The sequence below is a fragment of the Varanus komodoensis genome, unplaced genomic scaffold (assembly GCF_004798865.1).
Source record: "Varanus komodoensis strain SLA01 unplaced genomic scaffold, ASM479886v1 scaffold1, whole genome shotgun sequence".
Lineage (NCBI taxonomy): Eukaryota > Metazoa > Chordata > Lepidosauria > Squamata > Varanidae > Varanus > Varanus komodoensis.
In genome coordinates, this window is record NW_025335268.1 from 31,310,648 (window position 1) to 31,328,751 (window position 18,104).

Genomic DNA, 18,104 nt, shown 5'->3' on the forward strand with positions numbered 1-18,104 from the left:
ATGGCATCTAGTTGGAATGGGACAAACCATGAGTGGGAAATGTTCCCAGATTATGAACTTCCCTGACATTATGATACAGGATAGAATAAAATTGAACTAACTTTAGTGCTACATGGTGCCACAAATCTGAGTGGTCTCGCTAGCTGGAGAAAGACTTGTTTTTCATTCTCATTTAATTGCTGGAATAAAGTGATTCCCTCAAACTGAAGGGATTTCTTGATGGGAGATGCCTATATTCAATGGAACTCATATGCACCAACTGAGGATTGAATCCAGTGGTATTATTTGACTGATGGAAGCACTTCCATCAGCAGAGCCATGTGTTTGGGATTGACTGAATTCCCTTCCTCTCTGTGTGCCCTGAAAATCTGTTCTGGGGGCCTTGGAAGCCCCCATCAGAAGGTTTTCAGGCAGCACAAAGGCTGTAGTGGGCAGGAGAAAGTAGTCCTGTCACACCAGCCTGTTCCTACTCTGGTGTGCTGTTTGAGTTATTCCTAAGTATTGTGGATAATGATACTGTGGCAAAGCTTTTGATTTCGTCCTTCATCTGTTATATAAGTCAAGCCTTTATGTTCCTCATTCTCTTGCCCTTTCCCATATACCAGTCACAAAGAAATACAGTGGTACCTCGGCTCACGAACGCCTCAGTTTACAACCAAATAAGGTCGCAAACAGAAATTTTGCAAAAATTTTTGCCTCAGGTTGCAAACGCCACATCAGGTGACTATCGTGGGTGTCTCCCCCCTGAGCACACCTGTGATTGCGCCTGTCTCCCCCAAGTGCATCTGTGATCGCGCCCGTCTATGGCCATGCTCATGGTCGTACTCGTGCAGGGAAGACGGAGCGATCGTGGTCATGCTGGGGGGGAGGAGATGGCCACAATCATGCTGGGGGTGGGGGGGAGATGGCCGCGATCTTTGTTGTTCTTTGTCACTTTATTTCAAATTTTTGTGATTTAAACAAAATAGTTACAGAACAGATTAACCTTATTTACATTGAACCTTATGGAGAAATTTGACTTGGGTCACGACCAATTTGGGTTGTGACCAGAGTCGTGGAATGGATTACATTCGTGAGCCAAGGTACCACTGTAGTCCCAAATGAGTATGGAACTATAAAAAATTGTTTTTGCTTTTTGGTATGGGAAAGTGAGCTTTCTTGTTGTAAGGCCTCAGTAGCATGGAAGACCTTCATTTAGCTTCAGTAGGTGGCTAGCTATGCTCCTATCTGGACAGGAAAAGCCTGGCTTCTGCTGTCTAGCATTTTAGTGCCACATTAATACCTGACCATTCTCTCAGACATTTGTCAGTGTATCGTGAGGTGTAAAGGCAATTTTAGTAAACTCAGAACAATGATAATTAAAGCCCCATGGCAAGTGACTCTAATGAGAAAATATGATCATCCAGTTTTTAAAAAGGGTATTTCTAAAGTCAGAATTATAAACAATTCCAGCAGGGAAAAAGGGTGGAAGATAACAGAAGAAGCCCATGTGGCTTCACAAAAAGCTTAAAGATGATGAGGAAACAAACAAACAAAGATATGTACAGGAAGTGAGAGGAAGGCCAGGCTACAAAGCAACAATACAAGCAAGTTGCACAAATTTGCAGGAAAAGTGTCAGGATGCTTAAGCTAGGAATTAACTGAGGCTAGTGCGGAATGCTAAAGCAACAAAAAAGTCTTCTTCAGATATGTCCAAAGTGAAATACAGAAGAAAGAAATGGGGGTTTAACTACTCAGTATGGGTGCCAAAATGATAACAGAGGACAAAAAAGAGGCAGAAGTGCTCAGCTCCTACTTTGGCTCAGTCTTCTCCCAAAAGATCTATGACCTTCTTGACCAAAGGGAAGTAAAAGTTGAAAGAGCAGGATAGCACCTCAGGTTTGACTTGTAAGCTGTCCAGAGACCCACAATGTATTGGACAGGGTAAAAATCCCCAAACAAATAAAATAAAGATTGATATGCAAATGGTCAGAGATCTTCTAATTGGGTTGAATGAGTTCAGGTCCCCAAGGCCCAGTGAACTCCACCCTAGAATCATAAAGGAGCTGGAAGAACTTTCAAACCACTGCCTATTGTCTTTGAGAAAACATGGAGGACAAGGGAAGTACCAGATGACAGGAGAAGGGTTAACATTGTTCCTATCTTCAAGAAGGGACAGGATGTGTGTGGAGAAGAAGAACTTGGGTGTGTGTGGAGAAGAAACTATAGACCAGTCAGTCTGACATCAGTCCCCAGGAAATGCAGTCAGTCTGCAAACACCTTGAAAGCAATGCAGTGGTTACTAGAAGGCAACATGGATTCCTCAAGAACAAATCCTACCAGACTACTCTGATTTCATTTTTATTTTAATTGCGTAACCTCCCTGATGGACTTTAGGGTCATAATTTATCTTGACTTCAGCAAAGCTTTTGACAAAATGCCCATGATAACTAGCTAAAAGTGGGCTAGATAAAGCAATTATCAGGTGGATCCACAACTGGCTTCAAAGTCAGGCTCAAAGTCAGACTCAATGGCACCTTTTCAAACTGGGGAGAGGTAACAAATAGGGTACCACAGGGTTTAGTCCTGGGCCCAGCATTTTCTTCAATGTCTTCAGCATTTTTATTAATGATTTTGGATGAGGAAGTGTAGGGAACAAGTATCATATTTGCAGATGACACAGAACTGGGTGGGATAGCTAATACCCTGGAAGACAATAAAATATAAGGTAATCTTGATTGGTTGGAGTGCAGGGCTGAAAACAACAAAATGAAATTCATCAGGGGCAAATGCCAAGTTCTTCACCTTGCAAAAAGAAACCAAATGCATCATTACAATGGGGAATACTTGACTCCGCAATACTGCAAGTGAGAAGTATCTTGGAATTCACAAGCTGAGTCTGAGTCAACAATGCGATATGGCTGCAAAAAGGGCAAATGCTCTTTTAGGCTGCATTTCTTACCTGAAGAGAAATATCACTTCCAAATCATGTACTAGTTCCTCTTTACTCAGCATTGGTTAGGCCTCACCTGGAGTACTGTGCCCTGTTCTGGGCATCACAGTTGAAGAAAAATGCAGATAAGCTGGAAAAGGTCCAGAGGAAGGCAACAAGGATGATTCAGGGACTGGAAACAAAGCCTATTAAGGAGAGATTGAAAGAGCTGGCTGTGTTTAGCCTTGAGACATTGAAGGGAGATATGATAGTACTCTGCAAATACTTGGAAGGCTACTACAAAGAGGAAGGCCAGGATCTATTCTCATGCATCCTCGAGTGCAGGACACAGAATAACAGACTCATATAACAGGAAGCCAAGAACTTCCTGACTGTTACAGCAGTATAACAATGGATTCAATGACCTGGAGAGGCTGTGGGCTCTCCCACGCTAGAGGCATTCAAGATGCAACTGGACAGCCATCTGAGAGGAATGGTTTAACCTGGAGTCCTGCAGGGGTTTGGACCCAGTGGCCTTCTGCCCATTTCCATCTCTATTCTGTAATTTTATTATTCTATCAGGTCTTGAGTTTTTCTTCAAAAAAGAAAAGCTCCCTCCCTCCCTCTTTGAGCTCTCTCTCCCCCCTTTATAAGTTAATATATTTCTATGGTTTTTCTCAAGTATTTTTAAGATTTTAATCTCTGTAAACCACCCAGAGAACTTTGGCTAATTTGTGGTATAATATTAAAATGAGTTTACTCTTTGGTTTTCCCAAAGAGAAAACATATGTTCCTGCCCATATATTTTTGTATAGTTTGTTACCTTATGGTGGGTAGTATTGTTTACAGTAATTCACTTTGCATTTCACTTGCCTGGTGATGGATGTAAGGAACAGTTTTGAGCATTATAGGCAGTGAAAGCAGTAACAGGTTTAAGTCTGACGTATGGTTGGTGAAGGTTGCCAAGAGATATCTGGATGATGGCAGCATCTAGATGGTAGACTTTTGTTTTGGGGCTAGTGCCCTTGGCATGTGCTGTTGCTTTCAATCTGCTCAACCCATATATGTCTCAATAAACAGAAATACTACAGAAAGACTTATGTTTCCAGAGCTCAGAAGCATTTGGCACTATACAATTGTCATTCAAATCCACTAATGCATTGTTCAGGAGGGTAGAGTGTATGTTAAGAATAGGGTTCTTCCTTACCTGATGGGAAATTGTGGGGAAGATTATCTAGGAGGCAAGAAAGGACAGCAGAGTGTAGGAAATATATGGGTGGGTGCTGAAAGATCACCCCATTGATAAGCAAGTGGCAGCTCCTGGAAGGAACTGAGGTGGATCTGCTGAAAAGAGGAGAAGGTGGAGTAGCTTGAAAGTTTGTGGATGATTTAAAGTTACATCTGGAGACTTTAAGGCTCAGTTCAGACAAAGGGAACATAGAATGGGTCTTGGAATCATAGCCTTCTTCTTTCTCTAATTTCATAGATTATTAGTCTCTCCTTCCCTTCCTGGTTTGTAGCAAAGTATAGGTGGCTCTTACCACCTATACAACAAACTCTGGTTAGTAATTAGGTGCCAGACTAAGATCAAACCCGGTTTGCAATGCTCATTTGCAAGATAAGTACAAACTGTAGTTTGTTGATTCTGATGTAATAGTAGACTGGTAGGGTTCCTGAATTTATGTATGTGTGGCACCTTCATATGAACTGCAGTGCAAATGGGGCTCCTCTTCAACCTCCTCAGTGTTTTTAAGTGGTTTTCCCTGTGGTTCAGTGAGCTGGGGATCAGATAAGGCCATAGACCTAGGCAGGCAGGAATATTGGTCTGTGTCTGTGGGTGTGGTGGGCAGATGGTTCGGTCTATAACATCTGTTATCCCACACCTTTAACTGATGAGGGGTAACAGAGCTAGTGAGTTCTAGGCAAAAATACTTGGCCCCACCTGTACACTGGTTAAGGTATGCAGTTTGCTTCTGCCTGTATCAGTTGTGCAACACATGCCATATATTAGTCACCCACATTTGGATGTGTACTATCATCACTTAAAATCATTTGAAGATTAACTTTTTAGAAGACAGGTCTATTTTGTGATTATTACTCTCTACATTAGATCAGTGTCTCTTCCCACCAAAACCAGTGTAACTTTTTCTAAATAGAGATCCTCATGGCATTGAGGAAGAAGAGTGTAACTTGCAATTCAGGTATGTGATTAGACTCTCTCAGGTGCTTTTAGCAGGATTGAGATGCTCTGGAATAGATGTTTTTCCAAGAGTTCTGCCTTTTTCCAGTTTTTTCTTACTCAGTTTTTCTTAGTAACACAAGTTCCAAGGTACTAGTGCAGTTAATCTGTTGGAATGTATTTTCATTTCTAAAACTTGAAAAAATAAGCATTATATTGATAATATAAACAAGAGAGGAAAAGGGCAGAAGATACTATGCAATTTTTGTTCAGCTGTTGATGATGGTTAAAAGTTTGTGCAAAATGTCAACATCTTTTAAAATAAAACTCTTGTTCTAAGTTCATATCATAACTTTCCAGTAATATTTAATTGTTTTCTTCCTTTTTTTTAGCTGATTCAACTCCCAAGCGTGGCAGTCGGGTAAGTACTGCACAGTTGTGCCATTGTTCCCTGGAAGGCAAAATTTGTATTAATAGCTCTGTAATCATTTAAGGTGTCTCTCCTGGTGTGTTGCCCTTCATTCACTAAAAGAGCTCCAGAAGAATTGCTGGTGAGCACACTAGTGACTTGTAGAGTAATTGAAGAAACATTATTCAGGACATTTGGAAGTAAATTAAGAGCATAACATACTTCAACTAGGGTTAGGAAAGCCTGACCATGGATGAGTGAACCATATGCAGCTTGTCCCTAAAATTAGCTGAGCTTTTCAAGTGTTAGACTGAACCACTTAAGAAACACAAGTGTCCTTTTTCTGGAGTTATGTTGCCTATGCCATTCTTCTGTCCTTCATTTGGAGAGGGAGAATAGTTAACGGACATGGAGGGCAGGAGAAGCCTTGTGGGGATGGATTCTGCTCAAAATGGGACTAAACTATTTTAGTGAAAAGGAGTATGCATTTTAGCCTTTCTCTTTCATATACTGGTTCCCACATCCTATTTTCCTTTGCAAAAGTGTGACAAGAAGAGGTAAGTTATACTGTAGAAAGGAATGGGAGATAAGGAAGTATTTGAGCAGTAATATTTCCCCCACTCCAGCCCTGAATTTCCCTGTAGTTTTCATCTGCTCTTAACCATGTGAGTATTCAGACCTATCCCTATACATATATCCACACACATACGTACATATATTCAGGGGCTATATATAGTTACAAGGCTATGTGGAAGGAGTTCTAAGAGAAAAGTGCTTTTCTTCTTCTCTTTCATCATCAAGATATCCCATTAGAAGTACATTTTTCAGGTTAACAGGACAGTCAGGTAACATTACAGATTGCTGCAATGTAGTATGTAGATTCCCCCCTGAATCATATGCAAGGCTTTTGTTAACTTTGAATGAGGTTATTGTGTTCTGGAGCCCTGTTTTGCATATAAAAACGCCAGAGTACAATTTAATCAGACAGTTTGGCTCACAGGCAGGAGAATTACTCTAGTGTAACTGTATGTTAAATTGCATTTGGTCACAGTATACATAAGTGATCAAAGTAATTGCCCAATTTCAGTTTACAACCTTCAGACTAAAAATCTTGAGCATTGCAACAAGAAGCTTCAACAAGAAGCTAGTATTCCAACTAGAAATTTTTGTGTAAGTGTAGCATGAATTGCTGACTCAGTTGTCAAAACAATTGTCAAACAAACAATTTTCAAAAGTGAAGTTACTTATTTGTCCAGAAACTTAGAACCTGTTTTTCCAAATATATACTGGTTGAATGTTAACCTCCATGTTTGTTAGCATGCATTCTCTTCCAATGAAAATGAAATCTAGGTGTAATGGAGTTAAACGTACATCCTAAATTTCACACTATGAACAGAAGGAGTTCCATTCATGAAGAAAGTTGTATTCATGGAAGTGGGTTCTTGGTGAGGGGAACAAGTCCTTCTGTGAGTGTAACCGTCCTTCTCTAAACTGAAGTTCCTGCCTTTCACAGAACAACTGTGGTTTATGCCTACGTGCAGAAGTGCTATTGATGTACTTAGAAGCCAACACATTTCACACATAAAAGGACCTGTGAAGGTGTAATGGGGAGGGAGAGATCGTTCAACCTGATCTGAGAAATCCAGAATTGGTGGCTCCAAATGGGAACCTGGTCCCAATATATTCTCCCCAATTTGCAGAAGACTACTGTGCAGACCATACCAGCAGGATGTACACATGACTGAACATCTGCTGGTGACTTGATATACCTGATATGTACCTGATACACTGGTATAAAGAGAAGGGCAGGCATTTTACTTATGAAGGCTTATGAGTGTAGGAACTAGGGCCTACTCTCAAATTATTTTTGGTTCTCATGATTCATAGGGAACATTTCTTTAAAATAATTCTTATATTAACTTGGAACATTTACAAGAAGACATGGCACTTCTATGCTGCTGGAAATGTTGCAAATTTCTAATCAGTTTCCCAGGTGATGTACATTATGAGCAAATTACTGAATAAAAATCTTACTGTTGTGAAAATCTGCTCATAGATGGAAATACCTTAAATTATTAAAAGTCTTAAAATGGAAATATACTTAGCATTTTCTTCTAGCCAAACCGTTTCCCCATGTACCATGAAAACCTGATTAAAAGTTTGATTTTCATCAGAATCCTAGATCTGATGAAATTAAAGTATCCAAATAATTTCCAGAGTGAGTTCATGTAAATAGCAATTTGTTCTGTCATTATAGCACCATTATGAGTCTGAAGCTCATGTACAGACATGCTAAATAACACTGAGCCCCTCAAAAATGGAAAATACTCTCTCTTGAAAACTCATTTTATTCTTTCTGAGGGTAACATTTTTGCATCAGTGATGGGTGTGTTGGAGAGTGGGAATTGTGGACCTATTTCCTTTCTGCCATATCACATTATATTGGCACCTCCCCACCCATCTTGTCAGTTATTTCTGCATCTTACCACAGGCTCTTTTGATGTACAGATGGATCTCAGTTCACTGCTGAGGATGTTTCTTATTGTTTATCTTATGTGTTATTATTTTTATAGGTTTCCCTATATTTAGTGAACTGCTCAGCTTTTGGGTAGTATGGAAATGTAGTAAGTCAGTAAATAGATTTTGGCAGAGGAATGTCAACATGAGACTTTTTTTTTTACTGCAGTTCTTGCTAATCTTTTTAATAAATATGCCTCCCACGTGATGATGTGAATTTGAGATACAGTCATATGAAATTCAGTCCTTGCATGCTAGTATTTTATTTCCTGTAGTTCCAAGTCTATTTAACCATGTCAGAGTGTGTGTATAAATAACGTAACTATTTAAGGACTTCAGTGATCATAGAATCCTGGAATAGAAGAGTTCGAAGGAGCCATGAAGGCCATCGAGTCCAACTGCCTGCTGTTGCAGGACACCACATTATACCATCCCACTCAGATGACTGTCCAGTTTCTTTTTGAATGTCTGTAGTGTGGGAGAGCTCACCACCTCTCTAGGCAGATGGTTCCACTGTTGCATTGCTCTGACAGTGAGGAAGCTTTTCTTGATGTCCACCCTGAATCTGGGTTGCCGCAGCTTGAACTGATTATTCCATGTTCTACACTCTGGCATTAGTAAGAAGAGATCTTGACTTTCCTCTTTGTGACAGCCTTTGAGGTTCTTATAGAGGGATATTATGTCCCCCCTCAGTCTTCTCTTCTCAAGGCTGAACATTCCCAGTTCCCTCAGTCTCTCCTCATAGGGCAGTGTTTCCAAACCCTGGATCATTTTTGTTGCCCTCCTCTGAACCCTTTCTAATTTACTTGCATCTTTCTTAAATCTTGGTGCCCAGAACTGGACACAGTACTCCAGGTGAGGTTTGACTAGTGAAGAGAATAGAGGAACTACAACTTCTCATTACCTGGAAGTAATACTTCTGTTAATGCATCCCCAAATAGCATTTGCCCTTTTGGCAGCTGAATTGCATTGTTGGCTCATGCTTAGCCTATTGTCTACAATTACTCCAAGATCTTTTTCTTGTTCAGTTCTGCTGAGATGCCATTATATGATTGCAGTAAAATCTCATCTGTTGCAAATGAGTGTTCACATTGTTTTCTGCTGCATCTCTAAGGTGTTCTTGGACTGTAACTCCCATTAGCCCTGTGCAATATAGCCAATAGCAATAGATTATGGGGAGTTGCAATCCAACATCTGAAGGACTGTATTCTCCACCCTTAATCTACAGTTAATGTACACTCTAAATGTTTTGATTTTAAAACTTCTCCAGGAAAACATGGGAAAGTCTAGTTCTGTGAAGTAGTGAAAATTCTGCTAATTCTTAATCGCCTTATAGAGTTGAATGTTTTCAAGTAAGAAGCCAGTTTAGGTTTTAGATTTAGATTTTGCAGTATAATTTAGTTACAGATTCCATTTCTGTCTTGCCCAATAGTTGAAGCTCTCTGGGCACTTCACAATTCATAGAAATTACAGATAAAGGACACTAAAACACAGTATAATATGTTCAACGTTCAAAATTTACAGCCATTTAAATAGCTAAAAGCAGTATCAATAAAAGACTAGACCAGATAAGGACAGCTGACATAAAAGACCTATCATATGTCATTAAATGCCTGGGAGTAGAGGTCAGTCTTAACCTGGCACTGGAAAAATGGCAGTATTGGTGTCAGGAGGGTCTTGGTGGAATGGGGGGATACCATAGAGAAGACCCTCGCTCTTATGGAGGTGGCATTTAGAGGAAAACTTTAGATATTGAGCATACAGTCTAGGAATATTTTTGTTAAGGAAAAGGAACATTTGCAAGTGGCCTAAAGTAGTAAAGATCTGAGTCTGGTGAGGATTTCTTCAGGAGTGTGTTCAGCGCTACATCTTTCAGCTGGCATGAGACCATTTCCTCTCACAAAGAGATGTTAATTAGCACCTGACTCAGTTTCCCTGCTGGTTTTGGGGTTTTTTTTCAAATGAGTCAAGAGTGGCAAGGATCCAGTAGGGAAGTGCTTGCATGAACCTGTTTGAGCATCTTGTTAGCATCCTTGAGCTGTACTAATGGAAACTCATCTAAGAAAACTGGACCAAGCTGTGCTTTGGACAGCTCACATAATTCACCCACTGTATCAAGTGGATACAAGATATTTTTGTTCTCGCAAGGGTACTGCAGTGGCCCACAGATGGATCCACAGTGACTGTAGGGCCAACATGTAATAAACCTGGAAAAGCTTTGCTGGATGATACTTGGAGGATTCAGTAGAGGCAGCGGGATATTTCACTGTAGTGTCCTCAATATACCTGACCATATGCAGACACCAGTGGAGTTTTTCCACATAGGCTGTCTCTCATACTGTTTCATCACTCTCAGCTCCCAGGTATGCTGTGGAACTTGACAAGCTCTCACTGCAGAGAAGGCACTCTGGAACGATTGTGTCAATCACCCAGGTCATTTTCTAATTCCTTAGATCAACCAGTTCCCCCAACTGGCACAGCTGGAAGAAACGCATTCCTCCGTGTTCATCCACTCAGTTCTTTTCCATGGTGTCTGTGCATCACACATATGGGGACGTTTTATCAGAAGGTTGTAGAGATTCCCCAACTAGGCATTTTGATGGGAGTCCTACCTCCTTCTCCAAGTGATTGTGTAAAGGTGGGGCTCCTGCCAGTTTCTCCAGACTGTTTTTGGCTGCGGCCTTGAGTGCCTCAGATTTATTCTATCCTAGCTTACCTCACAACGGATTTCTCTTTTACCTAACTTACCTCACTAAATTCATTTTTCTCTTCTTATCCCTTTTTCAGATCTACAACCTTAATCTATTTTATAATTTGAAAAAAAAAAACCCATCTATTGATCTTACCTCACATTTATGACTTACTGTTAATGGTCTTTCATCAACACTTCTTCTCTTTCCCCCTTACTCTTTTTTCTAACTCCCCCTGATGGCATTCACAGCAGCTTTTCAAAAGTGCATGTACTGCATCACCCAAATGCCCTCCATAGATGGGCATTCACTGCTCTTTTTGCTTGGGAGAAGACCACAGGATAGTCTTTTGTCCATATTGCCAAGTAGGCAAGGAATAACCAGGCCGGATGCCTTCATCACAACATGTGGACAAGAGTGCTATAGGCTACTGATACAGCCACCTCTGGCCTGCCTGCCTCACAGGCAATTAGGAGCTCTCAGCTTCCATCAGCAGCTGCTGGGGTTCCACCAGCTACTTTCTCTAGAAGCATTTCTGGTTATCCTCCCTGGCAATCTCCCCTTTGTGGCTTTAATGCTCCACTTCTAGCCTGGCAGATAAAGACTTTTCCTAGAGTCAAGCACAGTTAGCTTGCTTAGTGAGAGGCTTCCTGATCTTGCCGGCTATGCCAGCTTCTTCCAGTAGCAGGAATGATAGTTCAGCAGGGAGCACAGAAGGTCAAAGTCCTGTTAGACGATAATGAACCAAGTCACCTTCCTGGCAGAGTGTACCAGTTTGCTTGTCTGTGTCTTTAGATCACCAGCATGAAAAAATACACTGTAAGGTACAGTAAGCAAAATAAACTAAAGACTGATGATGCTCATCTTATGTTGAAGCAAGTCACTGAGCAGAATGCATATGTATTTTGGGAATAACGAATCACTCATTTAGTGTGATTGCTCACATTTTCCTCTTGACTTTCAGCCATCATTACCCTTTTTTATATGCAGCCTGGAGGTGTAGAAACCTCTGCTGTTGTAGTTTAAGCATTAGATGGTGTGCAGGCTACACTTGTGACTCATCATACTCATTAATAATTTGGCTATATTATATTTTTGATAACTGTGTGCTGGATACTTGTCAACTCCAAAGTTGAAATCCTGTTTTCCCAGCAGCCAATAGTAAGTTTCACAGGGCTAGAGTGTGTTTATTAAGGTATGTCTATATTTGTGCATGAGCATATAGGAGAATGAGATGTAGAGGGCCATATTCTAACATTCCAGGTTGTAATTCAAAGCTGTTTTTTGTATGGCATGGTACAAGGCAATCCAATGCATGCTTAGCTAGGAAAAGGTCCTACAATTCACAATATTCTCTAGATTGCATCTGTAGTCTTTTAACTATTTGCAGTCTACCCAGAGACTATTGGTCTTTCACTCACTCAATGCATAACTACATTATTCTAAAATGATGGCAGCTTCTAATGCCTTGCCTAAATGGAGGGTCACCCCCACATCTCACTCAGCACCTTCATAATTGGTGTGACTCTTCTTTGTGCATATTTTCCCCTTCAGAGATTAGGGTGCTTCAAACATTTGAGAAGGATAGCGAACCAGAAAGGAGCTGCCTTCTTTTGGGTGCTTACCTCACCCTTTCCAAATGAAATCATAGTTTCAGTGAGGCATACAGGTTTCATGTAAAAGCCTGGAATATTCTACTAGACATGCAGAATGTAGGATTGTAATGTATTCCTTCTTACTCTCTGTCTCTCTGGCTGTCTTTCATTAGCTTTTGAATGAAATCACCTTCTTTTTATTAACTTGAAAAATGTCACTTTTAAAATATTGGCTTTTATTCTTTGTGTTTCTGTCAAGTGTTAAAAGCACTCTTAATTTTAATTTATGAACTGAACTCTCAGGTGCTTCGCTCTTACAACTTTATAATTGTTCTGAGCTGCAAAGCAGGACTTTTTCCACATTGTTATAAACTGCAAAGCTATCATGTTGCTAAAAAATGCAGTATTTTATTTAAATAATCTTAAAAATTGAGCAGCTATTTAAAAATTTAAGCTCCAGTAATAACGTAATATATTCCAGTTGTTAGCATTGAATAAGTGGTTTAAAATGTCGCTTTCAGATAGATTGCATGTTTCCTTCTTGATTAGTTCAAGCATTTTTCACTTAATCCAGGATTAGTTTTGATTTAATTTTTCTTAGTTTGTGTCAAATGTCAGTTTGCAGTTGTACTGTGAAAAGTTCAAGAAAAATATTGGTCCTTCTTTTAGAGGATTACTGATCAAATCTAATCAGTCTAATACAAATCAGTCCAATATCAGTTTGGAAATTCTGCCACATTAGAAATATATTATTCTGACTTTTCTGTTAACATTTGTCAACATGTCACAATAGCCATGTAAGCAAACATAGTAATTCAAGAGTGGTATGATTCATTAAATATTTTAATGCATATTAACAAAACAAAGGCTAAGATGTTCAGTAATTTATAAGATGGGATTTTGGTATAGTTGCCCTATGCGCTTACACTAGTCTGATAACTGCTACAAAGTTGTATGATGCTGTTGGGCAAAAGGCGATTGCATTATTCTGCATAGATGTTACACTGATAGGAGGTGATGTGGATCTGTCTTCTTTGTCATTGGTGGGAGACTTGTTTGTTTTTGATTGATCCTACTTGCTTATCACCTGCAGAACCTCCTTGAGATTTTAACATTTTAAAAATGTTCAGGTGGGAGATGTGCAGCAGGACCCTATGCATGTACTTTCAGAAGTTAGTCCTTTCCAAAATTCAAAGGGATTTACACCCAGTTAAGTGAGAATTGGATTGTAGTCGTACAGTCCACTCCTCTATGTGACTACTCAGAAGAAAGTCCCATTGATTTCATTGTTTGATTATACAAGACAAAATGCATATAGGGTTTCAGAGTTCAGTTTCAACCCTCTGAACAGTTACCTGGGAGCAAATCTCATTGCTCACATCAGGATCTATTTTTGAGTAAACGTGCACTGGATTGTATTGCTAGTGATGCAGCCATAACTCCAGTAGTTGGTATCATCTAAGCATTTTCATTAAATCTAGGTGGGTGGGGTTACAGGGATGTATTGCTAGAACAGGTCTATAAACCCAATTACTTCAATGACTTTTTAGCCTAATTGATTTTTTAATTTTTTATTTAATATTACATCAACTGCAACCTGGTCCAAATGTCTTGAAAAACTTTGAGGGCTTCTGGAACGTGAAGCAAAACAAAAGAAAATGATGCAAGTGTTAAACAAAAGCAATATTTATTTGAGGAAAGATTGTTGGACACAAGCAGTTTCTTTTTTATTTTCCCTTCTAGGCAAGTTTATCCAGTTTTGCTTATCACAACCTCCAAGTATTATGTTGCAGGTAGTTCCTGGATTATGAACATCCGATGGGTTACGAAGCCCATACTTTTTTTTTTATTATTATTATTATAACATTTCTATGCCGCCCCTTGCCGAAACCTTGGGGCGGCTTACAACACGATAAAATACAATGAAATACAGTAGCACATAATAAATTACCATTAAATACAAAATACAAAAAATACATTGGTTTACAAATATAAGATTAAAATTATCAGTATAACTTAAGTAAATAAAAATATAGGAGGAGAAAGAGAAGGGAGACGAAGTTGCCCTGGCCAGATCATATGTTTTAACAATTCAAATGATGTTTAAATAAAAAGGTCTTTACCTGGCGCCGAAAAACCAGTAACGACGGTGCCAGGCGGACCTCTTTGGGGAGTGAATTCCATAGGTTGGGTGCCACCGCAGAGAAAGCCCTCCTCCGAGTACTTACTCTCCTAATTTCTTTCATGGAGGGTTCCCGGAGAAGAGACTCTCCCGCAGATCTCAAAGGGCGGTTGGGCATATACGGACGTAAGCGCTCGTTCAGGTAGCCAGAACCCAAGCCGTTTAGGGCTTTATAGGTCATAATCAACACCTTGAATTGGGCCCGGGCTTCAATGGGAAGCCAGTGAAGCTGACGGAGGACTGGAGTCATGTGAGCATAACGCCCCGTCCCCGTCAGCAACCTGGCAGCTCTATTTACAAAACCCTATATGAATATCTTTAGAGAAATCTAGGAATATCTCTAGGGAGATATGTGATTTGTCTTCAGTGGTTGTGTAGTTCGCTAGAGATAGTCAGAGCTTTTCATTAGAGATATTAGCAGCTTTTCAATAGAAATAGAGATTTGCTATAGATAGCCATGGCTACTTGACCTATCTCTAAAGCACTGTGTGACATGTTTGGCAATACATCATCAGTGGCAGCCTAGTTCCCTAGAGATACAGTATTCACAGGCTTTTGTTCTGGTGTTGGCTTGAGCATATTTAAGCAAGTGTGTTTTGGGGCATGTGTAGCTCAGAGTTCCCCTTTGGATTTTCTATAGCATTTGCCCTTGTAATCTTGCTCTTGGTGGCTGCAAGGCCATTTATGGTAAGAAAAAAAAATGGTTGGACAAACAGACAACCAACCCTTGAGGCCTACTTCAAGAGACTTCAGTGGTAACCCCCACAACTCTCCAGCACTGGGTCCATCTCCATCTCCATCATCAGTTAATGTTAGGCTTACTGTTACATCATGCATGTTTTAAACTTTTTAAAGAACTGTTTCTTTTATTTGTTTTTTTGCAATACTGCATGCCTACACACTTGCATACAGATTCTCTTTCTCTTTCTTAAGTACCTATAGTTACTTTATTATTACTGTATTATCATCATAAAAATAGGTGTTTAAGTGTTTTTATGCACAGAAAGGTAAAATGCATGCATATACTAAGACAAACATTTGGGTTATTCATGTGATCCAACTTACATACAAATTCGACTTAAGGACTTTTTCAGGAACGGACCTCATCTGTAACCCAGGGACTACCATTATTCATAATGTTTCTTATTACAATTTTACTTTTAGAAACATGGAAAACTGTCTTAAATTGTATCAAATTGTAAGTGTGTCTGGCTCAGGATTATGTATCCTGCTTAGTGACTTTCTAGGGTTTTGGGTAAGTATTTTGCAGACCTGACTGCCTGGAGGTATCAGGGACTGAAATACTGTCCAGTTCTATCACTGAACTATGGGCCACAGATGATTATGATGAATCCAACCCAAATAGAGTTGGATTCAGAATCAGTCATGCCTTAGTCACATTCATGACTAACCTGTCCTATTGATTTTGATGAAACTAAAGCATGACTTTGTCCGATTTCAGTCCATAGTAGATAGAGATCAATGAACCTCCTAGGAATCTTTTCAGGTTGACTTGCTGTACTTTGCTATTTTGTGACTCACTGTACATCAGGGGTCTCAAACTCGCGGCCCACGGGCCAATTGCCGGGACGGGTGGGGCATGGGGGAGGGGCCCTGCGGCCTTCAAAGCGCCGGCGGCACCCGGGCCGGCCTCCGGGAGCGATGCGGGATGAGCGGCCCACCACCACCGTGGTGGTGGAATACTTGATGCGGCCCAGCCTCACCCAGACTCTACTTCCAGCGGCCCCCAGGAAAGTTGAGTTTGAGACCCCTGGTGTACATCATTAACCAACCTATTGTTTCTTCACAGTGAGATATTTGGGAATGTGCAGAAACAGCTGAGCATGTTGGGCTGCCACTTGCTTGTCCACTTCCACCTTACGAATGCTCTTTTTTTCTCTTTTAAACTTAATTTTGCTATACAGTTTTTAAATCATTAGGAAGAAAAAATTCAACTACATAGATTTGAATATAATCGTTTCGATATACTCAAATGTGTGTGTGTGTGTATGTGTGTACAGCTCTCTGCTAATTGTATACAAACTTTAGCAAAGGCAGAACAAATATCCATTTATGTATCCATTAGCAAGTGGCATCTATATACCACTCATTCAAATTTAAGTTCAAATCTTAAACTTCATTTGGTCCTAGTCCATTGCCTTATAGCAGGTGAGCATTATCCTTCCAATGTTGTACTATCAGTCTTTTACCTGTCTGAAGGGTTTGGAGAATCCATTTTCTGCTGACCTGTTTTCTTTCAGGAAACAGGTAAATAATTTAATCACAGTGATAAATATTAAATAATGATCCAATGCAAGGTATATTTATTTGAGCTCTGTACTGTTATACTTCCAAAAAGATTCTGTAGTAGTGAATGGTATAACATTAAAACTAATGAAAAAACAAAAGTGATGCATTAAAAGTGGGTGTCAGCTGTGCCAGATTGGGGGTGGTGTGCAGGGAAGGGGCGTGGGCTTAACTTGCTGGCTGGCGTCCGAAGGGCGACGGCCTAAGGGTGTTGCTGTTTGAGACCATCCGAGGCCGGTCGGGGCTGGGCTGGGCCAGGAACTCTGTATCTTTGTTGTGGGGTGGGTTGGAGGGTTTTAATTGTATTTCTATACCACGACTGAGTTTTATTGTTGTTTTTATTGTCTGATGGGGTTGCCTGGGGAGCACATGGGCGCCACCATTGGGGTAGTGTTGGACAGGGGATTAACACGGCATTATAGAAAAAGGAGGGATGGATGTTTGGTATCTGTCCCCTCTTCTGGTTATTCCCCCAACTGGAAGGTTCCGGGTAACTTTATCAACCGCCCCTCAGGCCTGATGGCGCTGCTGCTAAATGCCAGATTGGTCCACAATAAAACATCCCTCATCCATGATCTAATAGTGGATGAGGGGGCTGACCTGGCTTGCATTACAGAGACCTGGGTGGGAGAGGGTGGGGATTTAGCCCTCTCTGAGCTGTGTCCGCCTGGGTATCTAATCCAGCACCAGCCACGCCCTGAGGGGAGGGGGGACAGTCTGGTTCATTGAGCTGCAATTTTCCTCGTGGGGCTTCCTATCCCCTCAAGACCAGGCTTAGAGTGCTTATACCTGGCGGTTGGCAACCGAGACAGATTAGGGATTCTGCTGGTGTACCGTGCACCCTTCTGCCCATCAGACTCCCTGCCTGAACTGACAGAGATTGTCTTGGACCTGGTGTTGAAGACACCCAGGATGTTGGTCCTGGGGGACTTCAATCTCCATGCTGAGACTGTTCTGACCGGGGCGGCTCAGGACTTCATGGCTTCCATGTTGGCCATGGGGCAGTCTCAACGTGTCATTGGCCCAACCCATGAACGAGGTCACACTCTGGACCTGGTTTTCTCGACAGGGCAGGAAGAGGGTGATCTGGAAGTGAGGAACTTGTGTCTGATCCCCTTGTCATGGTCAGATCACTTCCTCATGAGGTTTGAACTTGGAGCTGGCCTTTCCCTCTGTAAGGGTGCAGACCCCATTTTGATGGTCTGCCCTCGGAGCTGAATGGATCCGTATGGATTCCTGAGGGCTCTGGGGGATTTTCCAGTTGATAAAGCTGGCACTTCTGTTGATGCTCTCGTTGAACTGTGGAATGGGGAA

General features: G+C 40.9%; 1 protein-coding gene across 10 annotated transcripts in view; it reads left to right on the forward strand.

Moving 5' to 3' along the window:
- PDE10A (phosphodiesterase 10A) overlaps nt 1-18,104 on the forward strand; it is a 275,032-nt gene that overhangs the window by 193,706 nt on the left and 63,222 nt on the right. For all 10 annotated transcript variants that reach the window (XM_044421393.1, XM_044421421.1, XM_044421403.1 and 7 more), the window contains one exon: nt 5,483-5,511. In XM_044421393.1, the coding sequence (XP_044277328.1) occupies nt 5,483-5,511 (29 nt within the window). The remainder of the gene's footprint in view (nt 1-5,482; nt 5,512-18,104) is intronic.